This window comes from Lissotriton helveticus, chromosome 12 (genome assembly GCF_964261635.1).
Source record: "Lissotriton helveticus chromosome 12, aLisHel1.1, whole genome shotgun sequence".
In the NCBI taxonomy this organism is placed as follows: Eukaryota; Metazoa; Chordata; class Amphibia; order Caudata; family Salamandridae; genus Lissotriton; species Lissotriton helveticus.
Genome location: NC_136073.1, coordinates 880,463,225 through 880,480,366, shown reverse-complemented (window position 1 = coordinate 880,480,366; position 17,142 = coordinate 880,463,225). Strand labels below are relative to the sequence as shown.

The window sequence follows — 17,142 nt, the reverse complement described above, 5'->3', positions numbered from 1 at the left end:
ATTTTGCTATGATTAGACACAGGTTCAGACACTGATCCACAGTGTCTTTCCCTTTTCTAAAACCAAACTGCCATGGGATGATGATATTTTTTTCCAAGGCCCAATCCTCTAGTCTATTTAAAATTAATAAGCCGATTAGCTTTGCAGTAGAATCTATCAAAGAGATTGGTCTGTAGTTGTTTGCAATCGATCTATCCCCCTTTTTATTATATATTGGAACGATTACAGTGGTTGTCCACGATGGTGGTGCAGCTGTTTGGGCAATTGTATGAAAAACATTGGTTAAAAGTGGAGCCCACAGATCTTGGTTATATAAGAATAAGTCAATAGGGACTCCATCCGGTCCCGGTGCCTTTGCTCGTTTACATTGTTTTAAAGCATGTTTGGTTTCCACAAGAGTAAAAGTAGTAGCAACCTCAGCTCTTTCTAAATTTTGGGAGATAGTTTGTAAAGTTATCTTTTCTTCTGCTCCGAAAAGACCTTCAAAATGTGTTACCCAATCTTCCTGGTCAACATTGTTGTCTATGGTCATAGCCTCCTCACCATTTAGAAATGGATCGTTGATCAAAGACCAAAATGCTTGCGAGCTTTTTAATGTTGCAGCCTTCTGCATATTTTCCCACCATTCTTCCTTTAAGATCCTAAGCCTGGTGGTTCTTGCTGTCTTATAAGCTTGCCGCAAGTCTTCAACTAATATTGTATTTCGGGGCTTAGACTTCAATGCTTTATGTAAACTTTTTAATGTTTTATCACAGTCAGCATCTAACCAACTGAATTTTTTGAGCCGGCCATTAAGGATAGCACGGGTTAAATTACTTTTAACGTCATTTAAAATTAGCTCAAAATCCGAGATCACGCTGTTGTGTAAAACTGGATCCAGACAAAGCATTATCTCTCCAAAACAGTTGGACACTAAGTTGGTCAAAAATCTCTGTGTCTACCTTTTCCCACTTTAGAACAATCCAATTACCTCTTGAAATTACTGGATTCATAGGAAGTTTAAAGGCACAATCAACTTTCTTTAGAAAAGGTTATTGTAGCATGGTCACTGAATGAGTAAAATACAGTCTTAAAGTGAAAAAAAAGTCTCTCATAGGGTCAGAGACCAACACAGTCATGAATTGAGTAAGAATAATGATTTAAAAAGGTAGGTTCTAACTGATCAGTTACATTTTCAGAAGTATTTAATAATATTAAATTATAATAATCTATTTAAGCTGTTGCCATAATCGGAATGACAAAAATGAGAGCCACTTTCCTCATGATCATCCTGTATTCCACAAGCTAAAACATTTATCTTATCACATGGATGAATGTTGAAATCCCCAAACCAAATTATATTACAGGCTTTGGTACATTTATCTTCCAAATCATTAATAGCTTTTTCCAACGGGGCCAGCACCTCTGCTTGTTTACTTCCAAATTTATTGTTATAAAAGTTAATAAGAAACCAACAATTGTCCACAGAGTATTCAATTACAATAATATGGTAATAGGGTGACATATTAAAAAAAGACTTTACTTTAAAAGGAAAAGCATTGGAAAGTAGCGTCAACAAACCACCCTTAGCCCGACCAGCAGGTGACGGTACAGCAGGAGTATGAAAGGTACAGTACCCATTCATGAATATTGGATCTATCGCCCAAGTCTCTTGAAGACATACTATGTCGTTGGGTGTCAACAAGGTCAGCTAATCGGTATTAGACCTCTTTTGATTATAACCTGCAATATTCCAAGATATAACAGCTATAGATCCAGAGAGATTCTCTCGGGCTTTTGAAGTATTTGACAAAATTAAGCTATCTTGGTGGCTTGCGGACATCACACTAGCAATTATATGAGAAGTGCACAAGGGTGACAGTTTTTGTAACTCTAATACATCATCCCCACTAGGTAATATAGCCGGATAATCCAGTAAGTCACAAGTGGACAGGCCTTCTAAGGCAGCAAATCTATTCCTTAAAGAAAACGGGGAGACTATAGGGGAAGAAGTTGGTTAAATGGGAAACGGGATGGTCTCCAAGGAGCATTTGAACTAACAATACGTGACTGTGGTGTAGAATACACTTTATAGAAAAACCCCAATGGTAGAGCAAAGATTTCAGAGTAAAATGATGGCATATTTGGTAGAACAGATAATAGTTCACCCACTATATTATGGCTATCAAAATTCACTATGGTACAATCTCCTTTAATACTTTTGGGAGCTCTTCCCACCCAAGAAACTCTCCTCGCCATAATAACATTATGGAAGGCATTGATATTTTCAGCTAAACACTTAGATAGCCAATGCTTAGATTTAGTTATAAGCTTCTCCGTACTTTCTATCATGTTTGGTTTCAGCTCTGGAGTATTAGCCAGGACTATAACATAAGGGTAGGCAGCTGGAGGGAGATCCAATCTTGACTTGGGGTTCCCACTTTCATCTTGCCCTTCATGCTCTAATTCCCAAGCACAACGACTGCGGGCCTCCCTCTGGGCAGGTTGTATGTACAGATGGAATTATATGTGGGCGATCGACTATCGAGCTCACAGGTGTTTGTGACTCATCATAAAGAGTTGAGCGACCAATATTCTGATGGTTATCTTGCACCTGTATCTGTACCTGTGTTATAGCATTATTTTTATCTACATTGGGTCTCAACATTTTGGTAGAGTCATGGGCAGAGCCAGGAAGAACAACAGGAAGCCTTGTTGCTTGATGTAAGGCCCGGGATCCCACAGTATCAATAATTAGATTTGGCCTATCAGGCAACGTAGAGGGGAATATGCCCATGTGAGAATTGGAAGTAGGTACGGCATATCTTATTAGAGGCAGCTCAGTAACTTTGGTGCAACATTGCCTTGTGTCAAAGAAGAGTAAATTTGGGCCTCAATCTCACACAGTCTCACTCACTACCAGTCACTTGACTCATTCAATTTCACAGAAAAATTCTCACACATATGCACGCTCTCTTGCTCACTTAAACATGCTCTCACATGCAAGCACACAGAGTATACATTTAAAACCATTTTTACTTACTGCAGCTGCCGCTACAGATCCTAGGTGTGCTCCATTTTTATTATACTAATAGTGAATAACAGAATGTTATTCACCATTAGTATAGTGAAAAATATGCAGACAATAAGGAATGTGGAGCCCCCATCTGTTCTTGGAAGAGAGAGCTTTTTCCACTTCTGAGGACAGGGGTCGCAAGGGGCGTGGCCAGGGGTCACAGCTGCAACCGCAGGCGCCCTTAAAATGACATCCATGTTTATAAGGTGTCTGTGTGTGAGGGGGGTGTGTGTGTGTGTCTGCATGTTTGCGGGAGAGGGTGTTTGTGAGGGGTGTGTGTGGAGTTAGGTGTATGGGGGGGGGTTGTGTAAGTATGTGACCAGTAGAAGCTCCCTAATAATCAGGAGAGAGAGAGAGAGAGAGAGACAGAGACAGAGACAGAGACAGAGAGAACGAGAGAGAGAACGAGAGAAGTGGAGCTCCCAGCCCCACTTGTGGGTTCACAGATTCCTTTCTGAAAGGGTAGAGCCAGCCCCTGGGTCAAGAAAAGACAGTGCTGTGGAGCCTAAGGAATGCACTGCACCTCATGACCCTCTACCTTACATTTAGAGGCGGTCATTTTTTGATTCACCAGGAAGCTGTTCTCTGGACAGGTTAACTCCGCATATGCAACCTCAGTTACTTGTACCCGCTCTTTCAGGGCCTTATCAATGCAGCCCGGAAGACAAAACTCTGCTCAAAGGCAGCAGACGATGGAACCCTGACAAGTGTGCTCCTTCTACCAGGATGTTCTTATCATAGAAGGTGAGCATCAGAATGGGCTTCGTGGTCACGACACAGCGACAGTGGGTGCTGTACAACCAAAGGAATTATTGTACAAAACACTACACCCAATGGGACACTATCTTATTCAGATTTGCCACCTTCAGGCTGTGAAAGCTGGTGTTCTGAAACTGCAAGGGGGATTAGAAGAGTGAGTGTTGAGGACATAGATCCTAAAGGTGAAAGGCAAGTATGCGTACCTCTTCCTGTGGGCTAGAAACTGGTGGCTGTGATGGAACTGCTCCCTTACCTTTATACTTGGGACATCTTGATCACTGCAGAGGTACTTCCTAAAGGCAGTCGCTCTCTATGGTAACCTTGGGCCAGGACAATTCACAAAGATAGTCTTGACATCAGCAAAGTGATCCGGCATCCCACCATTTAAGTGTCATTTTGTGGCACTGGACTCTTCTCCCTGGGTGTCACCGGGCATACTAGAGCCAATGTAATTCGATGACCATGTCTACCTACATTCATAACTCTGTACAGCGATCACCTTGTTATTTTGAGGGCATCCCCAACACAATAGGGGGTTTCTGAAACCAAACTAGGCCTGGCGGGGGGGGGGCACAGGGGGTGGCAGTTGTAATACACATGAGTGATTAATACTACAGACTCAATGTACGGATGGGTATTTACTTTGGGGTATCTACAAATATGTGGTCCATGCTAAAGACCATCCTTCTGCCATGTACGGCATTTTGGCTCTTCATGAAGAATGAAAGTACACTGGAAGCAACAAAACTGTAATACTATATGACAACAAGCATGGCGGAGCACACTTCGGAAACCTTGTGCTGAATGGCGAAAGAATTGAGAACATCTGTCTACATGCTCGGCGAACTCAACTGAGATGCAAAAGATGGGTACATTTCCAACATATGGGCAGATCCATGACACAAAGATTGGGAACCGAAGACTGAGCATGTGCTGCTCCGGTTATGTGTTGTCAATATAGGAGGGTAGTAGATGGGGAGGGCCCTGTACTCTTTACGGGTGGATTACTCACTCGATGGAGGGATAGGTTTTTAGTGAAAGATAATTGATAGATTTTTACTGGCAAAAGAAAATCTCCTCAAACCCAAAAATGGTGATGAGGAGTGCTTGCAACTAGTCTCACATTGGTAACTGCTCGAGGTAGCATCCCAACCCATCATTATTTTGCTCACTATGTCACCTCAATTTAAACCCAGCCAAATTTCAAATCAGCCATGACCCTGTTCCTTGTGGAATCAGTGCAGCCTGAGGTACCAAGCCAGGTACTCACTGAACCAGACCACAAGCATCCTGGGATCGGTTTCACCCCGATAAATGACACTGGAACCAAGCTATATCTGGTTGATGAGTTCTTATCAGGGCAAAACCAGTCCTAGGTTGTGTTCCAGTTTGGTGAGGACCTGGCTTGGTAGTTCAGGCTGGACTTTTCTCATGAGGAGCAGGGTCAAGCCTGATTTGCATATGGCTGGGTCAAGGCTAATTTGCATATGGCTGGGGCAAAGCTAATTTGCATATGGCTGGGTCAAGGCTAATTTGCATATGGCTGGGTCAAGGCTAATTTGCATACAGCTGGGTCCAAACTGAGGATGCTTGATGAGCAAAAGAACGATGGGTTGGGATGCTACCCTGATCAATCAGCAGTGGTTAGATGAATTGTAAGCCTTCCTCCCATCACCTTTTGAGAGTTTTATGTTAAAAGAAAATATGTTCACATTCGAAAATAGATACCAAGAAGGTGTGGGAAATTCCCACACTGGGTCCTGTAGGTGCTCCTGTGGAGGCAGGTCAGGCCTCTGGGTTTTATCGTAATTACTCAAGTTAAAAAATCCAAGTAGTTCATCAAAATTTTATTCGAGAAAGTCATATATTATAATCATAATGACTCAAGTGATGAGGTTCAATGTTTTATCCATCATAAACCTTTCAAGGTGCAGAAATCCCTGTGCATTTCGGGACAAATGTCCCTTCATCAGGGGACTCAAATAGATCTGTAGAGGAAACAAACACTGTTTCAGGGAGTGGACTTTACCCTCAAAAGAATTAAAATATAACTGAAAGGTAGAACCAACGAACCATAGGAAAAAGCGGGATCCAGACAGGGTGGAGCCGGTTAATGTGTGACCGTAAGCAACAAATGGTATAGAGTGATGTAAACGAGAAACCAAATAGAAAGTGGTGAAAAGGAAAGGATTTTGCCAAGGTCGTGCCTACGTACATGCAGGAAAACGAGTGATGCAGAAATGTCTAAAATACAAGTCAGAATGACCTGATAGAGCACCCAACTGTGCGCATTAACTAAGTTGTGGAACGCGGTCTAAAACTGAGATGAAGGTTAACAATTCTTACCCAGGTATTCAGGTTGCCGCATTCAGTAGTGGATACCGACGGAAGTCGTTGTGCGCGAAGGAGAGGGTGTGTTATGAAAACGTATGGTGCGACATAGAAAAAGGACAATGAAGTGTGGAAAACGTACGATAGGGTGCAACATGGAGAAAGGACTGTGAAATGTACAACGCGAAGGCGTGTGAAAAGTTCAAAACTAAGGAACGTTTTGTTTAGTGACGGTCTTATATGTAATTATTTTGAGCTCGTAAATTAGTTTGTTATATTGGCTACCGCCTACAGTGTCCCGTTGCGTTCCTTAGTTTTGAACTTTTCACACGCCTTCGCGTTGTACATTTCACAGTTCTTTCTCCATGTTACACCCTATCGTACGTTTTCCACACTTCATTGTCCTTTTTCTATGTTGCACCATACGTTTTCATAAAACACCCTCTCCTTCGCGCACAACGACTTACGTCGGTATCCACTACTGAATGCGGCAACCTGAATACCTGGGTAAGAATTGTTAACCTTCATCTCAGTTTTAGACCGCGTTCCACAACTTAGTTAATGCGCACAGTTGGGTGCTCTATCGGGTCATTCTGACTTGTATTTTAGACATTTCTGCATCACTCGTTTTCCTGCATGTATGTAGGCACGACCTTCTCAAAATCCTTTCCTTTTCACCACTTTCTATTTGGTTTCTCGTTTATATCACTCTATAACATTTGTTGCTTACGGTCACACATTAACCGGCTCCACCCTGCCTGGATCCCGCTTTTTCCTATGGTTCGTTGGTTCTACCTTTCAGTTATATTTTAATTCTTTTGAGGGTAAAGCCCACTCCCTGAAACAGTGTTTGTTTCCTCTACAGATCTATTTGAGTCCCCTGATGAAGGGACATTTGTCCCGAAATGCATTGGGATTTCTGCACCTTGAAAGGTTTATGATGGATAAAACATTGAACCTCATCACTTGAGTCATTATGATTATAATATATGACCTTCTCGAATAAACTTTTGATGAACTACTTGGATTTTTTAACTTGAGTAATTACGATAAAACCCAGAGGCCTGACCTGCCTCCACAGGAGCACCTACAGGACCCAGTGTGGGAATTTCCCACACCTTCTTGGTATCTGTTCTATACAAGAGTCCTTCACCAGCCAGAAGAGACTATTCCTGAGGCGCCCAGAAACGTGTTTAATTTTCAGTTGAGGATTACCCAGTTGAACTTTCATTATACTTAAAGGTGTGCCACACCATCCTTATTTTTTCACATTCGAAAATACTCACCAAAAAGAAACAGGATCCAATGAGAACAGCCTTTAACTTCACGTCCAGGTCAAGTGGAAACTGGACAGAAAAGAGCCCACCGTTGCGACGAATCAAACCCACGGTCTGCGTTTCATCGTTGGACTTCACCTGTTGAGACACATGTTAGACACAAGGTACTGAAAGAAATCTTTGCATCATTCACCCATGAGTCACCCTATTCATTTCCATCATGTCTCATTCTATACTGAAATCTATGCCTCTCTATTCAAAGCATGAATAACATGTTCCACACCGACCAGTTCCAACTGAGATCCACCAACATTTCTATTTTAATAAATCTAGAAAGTAGCAGAAGAGAAAAACATTATTTAGAGAAACAGGCTTTGTAAGTGCTGCTTTAACAGCCACGGTTGTCAAGAGGTTCAGCAATCAGAGACCTGTTTATTGAACATCTGGGAAGACGTCTGCTCTTGACTTACAAAGTGACTTTTAGAGTAAGACACCCATGAGATTGTGTTATTGTGCTTCTATCTTGCAAGGAGCAAGAGAAGCTAATCAGTGGACATCCTTTATTCAAAATGTGTACAGTGTTTTTGAGCATGGAAATTGGAGGATTTTCCATTACCAATGAATTGTAAATTAGTCCCCTGGTTTTTGCATTTAGTAGAAAGGAAGTTTTCTATGTTTTATTGCAACTCACAGCATTTGAAAGTCTTAGTCAGGAGCTGTATGCCTCAGCCAAGGAGACATTTCTTTTTATTATGACTGCCATGACTTCCACCTCTTGCGTTACCCCTCAAACTCAGCTGCCTCATCTCTCTCTCACTCCCTTCCTCCACTCCTATTCTAGTTTTGCACAGTTTGTTGAAGCCCCTGGGTGGTGTGCAGACAGGGGTCTGTATCTCTCCCTCTCCCTCCCTCATACAAATGCTCTATTCTTGTTCTAGTTTGCACAGTTATTGTTGTAGCCTCTGTAGACAGGGGTGGGTCTCTCCCTCTCTCTCCTTCCCTCCTCCCAATCCTCTATTCTTCTTCTTGTTTGCACAGTTCTTGTTGTAGCCTCTGTGTGGTGTGTAGACAGGGGTGTGTCTCTCCCTCTCCCTCCCTCCCTCCTCCGAATCCTCTATTCATCTTCTAGTTTGCACAGTTCTTGTTGTAGCCTCTGTGTGGTGTGCAGACAGGGTCTGTCTCTCTCCCTCTCCCTCCCTCCCTCCTCCCAATCCTCTATTCTTCTTCTAGTTTGTACAGGTATTGTTGTAGCCTCTGTGTGGTGTGCAGACAGGGGTGTGTCTCTCTCCCTCTCTCCCTCAAACCAACGCTCTATTCTTGTTCTGGCTTTGTACAGTTCTTGTTGGAGCCCCTGTGTGATGTGCAGACAGGGGTTCTGTACCAGGAAGGATTAGACTGTACCTGGCCTGTGTCCTGGCTTTACATTGTTCTGTGCATGCTTTGAACCACATTCCTGATTGTTAGGTCTTCAGTGGACTATGATTGATTGACTCTGTGATTTACGTAAGAGTGGACAGTATAGATGCTTTCGTCACGAAACATTCTATGGTCAGTCAGAGGCAAGGGTACTAGTGACGTCATTACTGAATGATGGGGTGATTCAGACTGATTAAAGGGGTGAAAGGGGCATTTTGGGTTTGGCTGAAGACTGGCAAAGAGTTGTGCTCAATCATGTCTCCTGAAGAACCTTAGGTAATGAATCCCCTTCCCAGGTCCCCCCTTAACTTTAAGGGGTAAAGGGTCTGATAGACTGACTCAATGTTCTTATTATTGTGAACCGGACAACTGTTCTATATTTACGACCAGACCTCGGACAAGTCACAGTTTAAAAATAAACTCTCGGACTAACCTTTATTTATTATCCTTCTCAGTCAGAAGAAGTGATCTTTTGTTTAAAGGTTATACATTTTAAATGAATATTGTTGGATAAAGTTTTATATTTCTACAATTTATTAAAACACTTGTTAGTGATAGCATGTGAAACTTGTGTACGGAATAGCATTTGAATCTTAGCATGCACTACCAGAGAAGAAACATTATAAAACCATGCATAAAAACCCTTTTTTGGGTGGAAGGGCTTTTTCTATGCGGTCATGTTTTTATAAAATGTACACATTCTATGTGTGCTCCTGGTGGTTGTACCTGAATATGTCAAGGACCTCATAAAAAGAAGCTTAAATTGTGGTTTTGGCATTGCTGATCCGAGGTACATTGAACATCAATAATGAATATATTTGATAGAGAAATTAAGTAAAAAAGTTATAGTACTGTTTCATAAAGTAATGTATTCCAAATGTATCAAGGGGTTGTGGAAACCTTTCCAGCGGCAGCTGTTGAGGGTCATTATTGTCATTTCTACCAGCCTGGACTCAATGTCTTACCAGATATACGGAGGTATGACATTTCACACGCGTTCAAGGAAACTCTAAAGAGTTGGAACATACTGCGATATGTGTGGACGCGATCAGCAATGGAAATAAAATGATAGTGTGCAAGTGGTGCCTAAAAATGTCAGGATTTCTAGGTAGTCAAGGATTTTTTTTAAAGATCAAGGGACAGCATTTCAGTTAAGGAATATAAGGGCAGAGGGCAAATAGGGAACGCTAAGCAGTAAAGTTGCTTGTAAGAGTTGTGGGAAAAACGAGATATTCTGACACATTGAAAAGGTTGTCTGAGAGATAATAAAGATATAAAGGAAGTGTTGAAGGATTATAAAGATACTATATTACAGACAAATGTTGGAGATAAAGGCAGCCTGCTGGATAGAATAATGGTTGAATGTGATGTTGCAGAAAAATGTGTTGATTCTAGAGGTAAATCAGGCTGTACCTTCTAATTATATCTTTGTAAAACACTTTAAAAAATGAAAGGATATTGAGGAAATCTCATATTAACACAGTGGATATGCAGGAGAGCATTCCAAAACAAGAGGAAATATTGATGCATGCATAGAGTTTAAAGGAATATTTGCAGTGGGCAAAGTTCACATATCTAGTAACGGTACTATATTCATTTAGCCTCATCAAAAAACAATAGGCATGAAGCTTGAGCCCAGTGTCAATCCAACTGTGTAGAGGGGGAGGTCAACAAAGAAAATTTGGAGTTTAATTCAATTGAAGAAAATGGCAATACGTGTAAAAGGGGCTATTTCTGAGGAACTGGATGAGTTATGCAAGATCCAGATGACAGAACCAGGTGAAGCAACAGAATGGTTAGCCCCACTGGTCATTGCAAAAACACCTGGAGAGACATTAGGCTACGCCTACACTTGAGGGATAGTAACAAATTCATGATTAAGATAAATATTCTTTACCCAGTATGGAAGAGATGGTGATGCTTGTACATGATGCCAAAATATTTAAAACCTTAGATTTAGCCTCTGCATACCACCATCTCAAATGGATGAAGAATCAACTTATTTTATACTCAAGCTTCAGCTTTCTCAATGCGAATGGTTGCGAGCTGCCGTGCCCACCCACGTTGAGGAATTGCGCGAGGTGATGCAAATTCTCACCTGCGCTCACCAAACTAACATTGGTGAGCTGCACGCAAGATAAAACTCCGCCACAAGGGGGTTGGCGGAGTTTTGCAGGAACTCTGTGTTGCAAGCAAAATGCAGAAAGGGGAAAACTCCACAAACTCCGCCTGCGGGGTGGAATTATTCACCCACCCCTAATTTTTTTTTCACATTTTTGGGAACAGCAGAAATTTACACAAAACATGTGCTGAATGTTGTGAGTAAGACTCAAGGCCAGATTACAACTATAGGTGCTATTTAGCGTACCTGATAAATAATACCATGAGGTACGTTATTTATTGAGTGCGATAAATAGCAACTATTATGAGTTATTGGGGATTAACGTGAGTTTTTGTGTTTAATGCAGCAAAAATGCGCATGGTATTAACGGCACCAGATAATTATAAAATGCGTTAAATACCTTTTAACTCGTAATTCTGACCCATGCGTAAACAGGGTTTTACGCACCAGCCTGAAAATAACAAGCAACTCATAATCAGGCCCTATGTATTTAGGAAATATTGTAAAGGAAAACACTAAACACAAGGTTTAGCTGATGCGAACAGCAAGACCAAGAATTTGTGGAGATTCAAATGTATTAGAGTAATGCACACAGCGTGTAGCTCTTTAATTCTATAAATGTATCTATGATTACAACTGATGGGTACAATAAAGCTTTAGAGGCAGTGCCAATGCAAAAATAAATCTTGGAAGAGGGTAAAATAACTATATTTGCCCCAAGGACTTTGAAAATGACTAAGAAAAAAATACTCAGTAATCTAAAAGGAGATTAGCAACTGTTTGAGTAATACTAAAGTTCAAGTTGTGTGTGGAGCACCAGATACACTATTAAGCCAGACCACAAGCTGTTGAAAGAATATTTAACTAAAAAGGGTTCTGACTCGGTTTTCTGGTTGCCAATGCAAATGAGTCGTAACATCACAGGAGCATACAAAGCTGAAGATTGTTTGACACCTTTGGTTAATGTTGGAGAGGATACTGAAGATGGAATGGGTGAATAGGAGATGTAAAAGAATGTAGGAAAGGCAATGTTGTCGTACAGCGGGTCACAAAGGAGTAAAAAGAAAACTGTTAGGATTGGTACATATAGGGCATTGGGGCGTCAATAGGATAAATGGAAGACTGAAGTGCGATCTTTGGTGGCCTGGTTTAAGCTTGGATGTGTAATGATCAGTATGTGATTGTTCAAAGTGGCGTAAGAGTAGTAGTATGTGAAAAGTAAGAACTCCAACCATAATTTTTATTTAATTGCATTGTGCATCAAGAAAGGAAGTTGCATTTGACATTGTGGGTCTTGTGAATGGCATGAACACCAAAAGTATACTCTGATTTCTTAATGAATTTGTTTAGAGATGGGAGCTTCCCTGCTTCCATTTGGACCAACGTTAGTAATTAAAATGCAATAAAATGAAGACATTATTGTTCAAAAGAGAAGTTATTCAGACGACATGTGCATTATGTGGCCCAGAAACCAATGGACTTGTTGAAATTTTTAACAGGATGATCATGGAATGTATTCATATGGCCCAGGGTTGTATTAAGAAGTGTAGGGAAGAATTACAAGAAAGATTATTGGTATATATACTCCACATTCCACAACAAGGAATTGTCCAAGGGAATGAAACCTAATACAAGTGTTTGCCCAGAGGGAATGAAATTAAACTAACAGTTAATAAGTATTAGTTTCAGAAAAGACCAGAGGAATGAAATTAAACTAACAATTAATAAGTATTAGTTTCAGAAATGACCAGAGGAATAAAAAAGTGATTTTGCAAGAAAGAGAAAAAAAGGTTTGATATGAAAAAAGCGATGAACACAATCAAAATTATGATGGAAGACATGGCAACATGGCAAATGTGAAAACACCAGAGAGTAGGAAACAGTAGTCTATATTCTCAAAGCAGCTTAAACTAATTACGCTTTTTAATAATGCAATGAACACATGGTCTGGCTGCACTTGGGGCTTAAATAGTCAAAAGATGTAAAGTTCCAAGATATAGGAGTAAAGCTGCAGGAGCAGGAGAGTTCTCAGAGGATCTGAAGAGTCATCAAAAAGGAATTGTAAAAAAGAAGAGTTCTTACAGAACGACACAAGTAGGTATCTAAGTTGAATTACCATCGTGACTATGTTATCAAGTCATTGTAGTGATGCAATTTTAGTGTCTGTTCCATTTCTTGTTTATGGTGTGGATCGGCATTCCTCATCTTTCTTTAATGTCGCAATATTTATTTATTTTGCAGACTTTGAAGAGTGGTATTTGTAAAAGAAAGGATATATGTACCACAGAGGCTCCATTGATGTGCAAGGTCATAGGAATAAGGTTCTTTTATGACAGAGTCTTGTAGTGAGTGTTCTGAAAATGCCTGTTACTGCTGACTGCAGAGAATTGTGGCAGGAGGTTTGCATCCTGGAATAAACCTTTACGTTATTGTTGAATGTTCAAATGGTCTCTCCCATTTTCTTCCATTCCTTTCCTCCACTTAGCCTCTTTCATGGAATTCTCAGAGAGAGGTAATTTAGAATGTTGGTGTCCTGTCAAATTGTGACATGCGGGATTGGCAATTGGAGGTGTTTATCTACGAGTCTCAATAAAGAAGTTTTACTTACCTTCCGCCCTCTTCCAAAGCTTAATTTTGGCGACGATCAAGGGATGCTGTGACAGGGATAGTGTGATGCCTCCACCCTGTTGAAGTACATCTTTCCAGTCTTTGGAGTTCTTCCTGCTGAACTATTTGCATGCTCACTCCCTTCATTGCACTGCATGGCAGCCGGTCGTGGTGTTTCCCAGGTGTGGGGGCATTATCAGTTGTGGACTCCCTGGCGCTTTTCCCCTGTCAGGTTGGGCTCAGGCTCTATCATCGCTCCAGCTGAGCCTATTTGCGTGGGCTACTGCTTTGAGAGACCCTCATAGTGTGCCTCTCTCCGAGTGCAGTCCTCACCTTTACCATCCTGTTTCGGGATGAGGGTTATCGGCCTCCAGACTGTTCAGTGGTGTGTGTGTGCCCTTCCAGCACTCACGTTTGACAGCCTGCAATCTGCCTCAAGCCTGTTCTTAGTCTACTTCGAGGGAATTCTGAGGGACACTGCTGCGTCAGCCTGCTAGTAGGGTGTCTACATTGCGGGCTTTGCTGTCTTAGCCTCCCTTTGCCTCTGTCGGCTGTTTCCTCTCCATCTGTGCTTCGGAGGAAAAGCTGGAAATCCGCTCGACGCGTGTCCGCCGGCTTTGCGGCTTCTTCACACAGAGCGACAACATCTTCAGCCTGACTTCGCCTGCTCCTCTGCGTTATCGGCTAACATGCCGGTTCTCCTCTTCAGGATCCCTGAGGTGCTCTGCATTGCAAGGGCGCTTCGCTCAAGGATTTCAAGTCGCCTCAGCTCTACTGGGTGGTGCCTCTCGATGTCCCGGACAGGAAATTCTCTCAGGGGAGTGACTGACTCAAGATAGTGGTGATGGAAAGAGGACTTTGTTTTATTTCACTGCACATTTTGAAGCTTTACAACATTGTACATTGTATTTGTCAGCAGGTTCTTATTAACTTTGTCTTTTGCAGCCTTATTATTGTATTGAAGTGCAGGTTCTTTTTAACCCTGTTTTTTCCACAGGTTCAGGGTTTTTTGGGCAAACATTTCAACAGTGCAGAATTTGTGTTTCCTGATATATATTTTTTTGCTCCTCCTCGTCTCTGTTGTTTCTACTCATTATGGCAACAGCAAGCATGAGCCAACCCCGCCTTTTCTTAACGACTCAGGTGAGCCAGACATACGTGGCATAGGTGGCTAGGCATTTTTAAGTCTTATCTCATAGCCATAGGGGGAGTGAATTTCACATCAGTGAGGAAGCAGCACATCATTCTGCAAAATTTGGGTTTCAAGGAAGGAAGGTGTATGAGGACATAACAGGAAGAGATGTTGACAAAGAGTTAAAGGGGGAAAGCAGGGGTAGATGCATATGATTAAACATTAAGAAAATTGGAGACACACTATAGGGAAAAACAATAAATGTCGTTTTAGCGAGGCATACGTTTTTGAAAAGGGCCCAAGGGAAAGATGAGAGAGTATCATCGTATGTAGCTGTTTTAAGGGGAATGTCAGCTACCTGTAAATTTGGCACCCTTACGGATTCCCTTATAAGTAACTGCGGGCGGAGAGCTCCGCTCCACCCACGGAGTGTGCAGAGATTTGCCTACTCTGCGCTCCGCGGAGAAAGCAAATATCTGCACACCCCGGAGAGGAGTGGACCAGCCCCCGCCTCCACCCCCCCTATTAATAATTAATTAAAACTACATTAAAAGTAAAATAATAAATTTTTAGCTGCCGTCCTCCTCTTAAATCGCCGTCTCAAGGTAATTTCTCTCAAGGAATGTGCATACTCTGGCGTGCGCGCATGCGCATGACACCGTGAGACGGCGATGAAGAGGACGGCAGCCCGGGGATGCTACAGTCAAGGTAAGTCTTTATTCTTTTACTTTTAATGTCGTTTTAATTAATTTTTAATAGGGTGATGGAGGCGGGTGGCGGAGCGGAGTTCCAGAGTTGGTCCCCAACTCCGTGGACCTCCGCGAAGTCCCACTCCGCCAGCTCCACCCAGGGTTAACTTATAAGGAACCAGATTGTCAGATGCACTAATGATCAAAACATACAGGAGGAACTGCTTACCAGAAACCCTGATTTAACTGAAGCCATCAGTATTGCCTAAGGTATAGAACATACAACATTATGCATCAGGGAGAGTTGTCAGTGTTGGACAAAGAGAGAGGAGGTTAAAATCCTTGTTCGTGAAGATGCAGTGTGAAAGATCAGTGAAAGTAAAAAGAAAGTTCATTGCAGTAAGCAGGAAAATGCTTGCTGCTACAGGTGTGGTAACAATAATCATTTGGCAAATAATTTGAGGTGCCCAGCGAGAAATGTGGTGTTCAGGAAATGTAATAAAAAGGGCCATTTCGCCAAGGTGCACAAAACAGCAAGTGAAAAAGTACACTTGATAAATGGTCCTGACCCTAAAGGGGAAGTGGAAGAACCTGTACAATACCCCACTTGCGATATAACTCTTGAAGGGGTCAGTATCCAGGTGTTTGCTGCCTCGTGCTCACCGGGTATACACTTGTAGAAGAAAAACAGTTTGAAAAAATGGTTGGCACACAATCTTGTAGTGGAGGCTGCAGACATCCATCCTGGTGGGTACAACAGGGAACCTATTCCTTTAGTGGACATGGTAAGAATGAGGATATGCTTCAAGGGAAGACATACGGTAGGAAAGGTATACATCACAAAGACAGGTTTTAGTTTATTGGGGTGGAAACACCAAAAGGAACCTGGCATCACTCTCGATCCCAACAACATTGATCAAGTGCTACTAGTTGAACCACCAGAGGTAGACAGCATCACCAACAAGGAATTCCCGGAGGTATTTACTGAGCAGTTGGGAAGATTAAACAAATATGTTCACCAGATCACCCTCAAAGAGGGAGCTGTCCCTGCGGTTCACAAAATCAGATCCGTTCCCTCCTTATGAGAGAACCTTTAAAGGCTGAGTTGCACAAACTGTTACAACAAGGGATGATAAAAGAAATTGAGAGCTCAGAGTGGTTGGCACCCATTGTTCTTACCACCAAGGACAATAGAAAGAAAAGCGTTTATGTGTAGACTTAAGGGACCTCAACGCCAATATCTGGGTGGACAGGCATCCCTTACCGAGGACACATGAGATGCCGAGTACCATACAAGGCGCCAAGTACTTAAGTGTCTTGGACTTATCATCGGGGTACCACCGGATCACTTAACATCCAGGCTCCCAAATGTTGACTGCATTCACCACTCCGTTTGGCAACTTAACAATTTTGAGAATGCCATTTGGACTTGCATCAGCTGCCTCTGCATTCCAAAGAATAATGCAGCACATATTGAGAGAGTGTGTTAAGACCTTGTGCTTTCAAGATGATATACTGATATATGGGTCCAGTGAAAGTGAGCACAATTACAATCTTAGAAATCTTTTGAGCAAATTAAAGGAAACAGGTTTTACCACCAAGGAAAGCAAGTGAAATCTGGGGGTAACTTCAGTGGACTATTTAGGTCACACCATTTCAGAAGAGGGAATAAAATCCAGAGCAGATTTGGTTGAAGCGGTACGCTAAGCCCCCAAACCCACCTCCAAAGACGAGATAAAGTCCTTCTTGGGACT

General features: G+C 41.9%; 1 protein-coding gene across 2 annotated transcripts in view; it reads right to left on the bottom strand.

The window, feature by feature from the left end:
• Positions 1-17,142, bottom strand: part of LOC144797749 (phospholipid scramblase 1-like) — a 113,378-nt gene that overhangs the window by 19,755 nt on the left and 76,481 nt on the right. For both annotated transcript variants that reach the window (XM_078668498.1, XM_078668499.1), the window contains exon 7: positions 7,432-7,560. In XM_078668498.1, the coding sequence (XP_078524624.1) occupies positions 7,432-7,560 (129 nt within the window). The remainder of the gene's footprint in view (positions 1-7,431; positions 7,561-17,142) is intronic.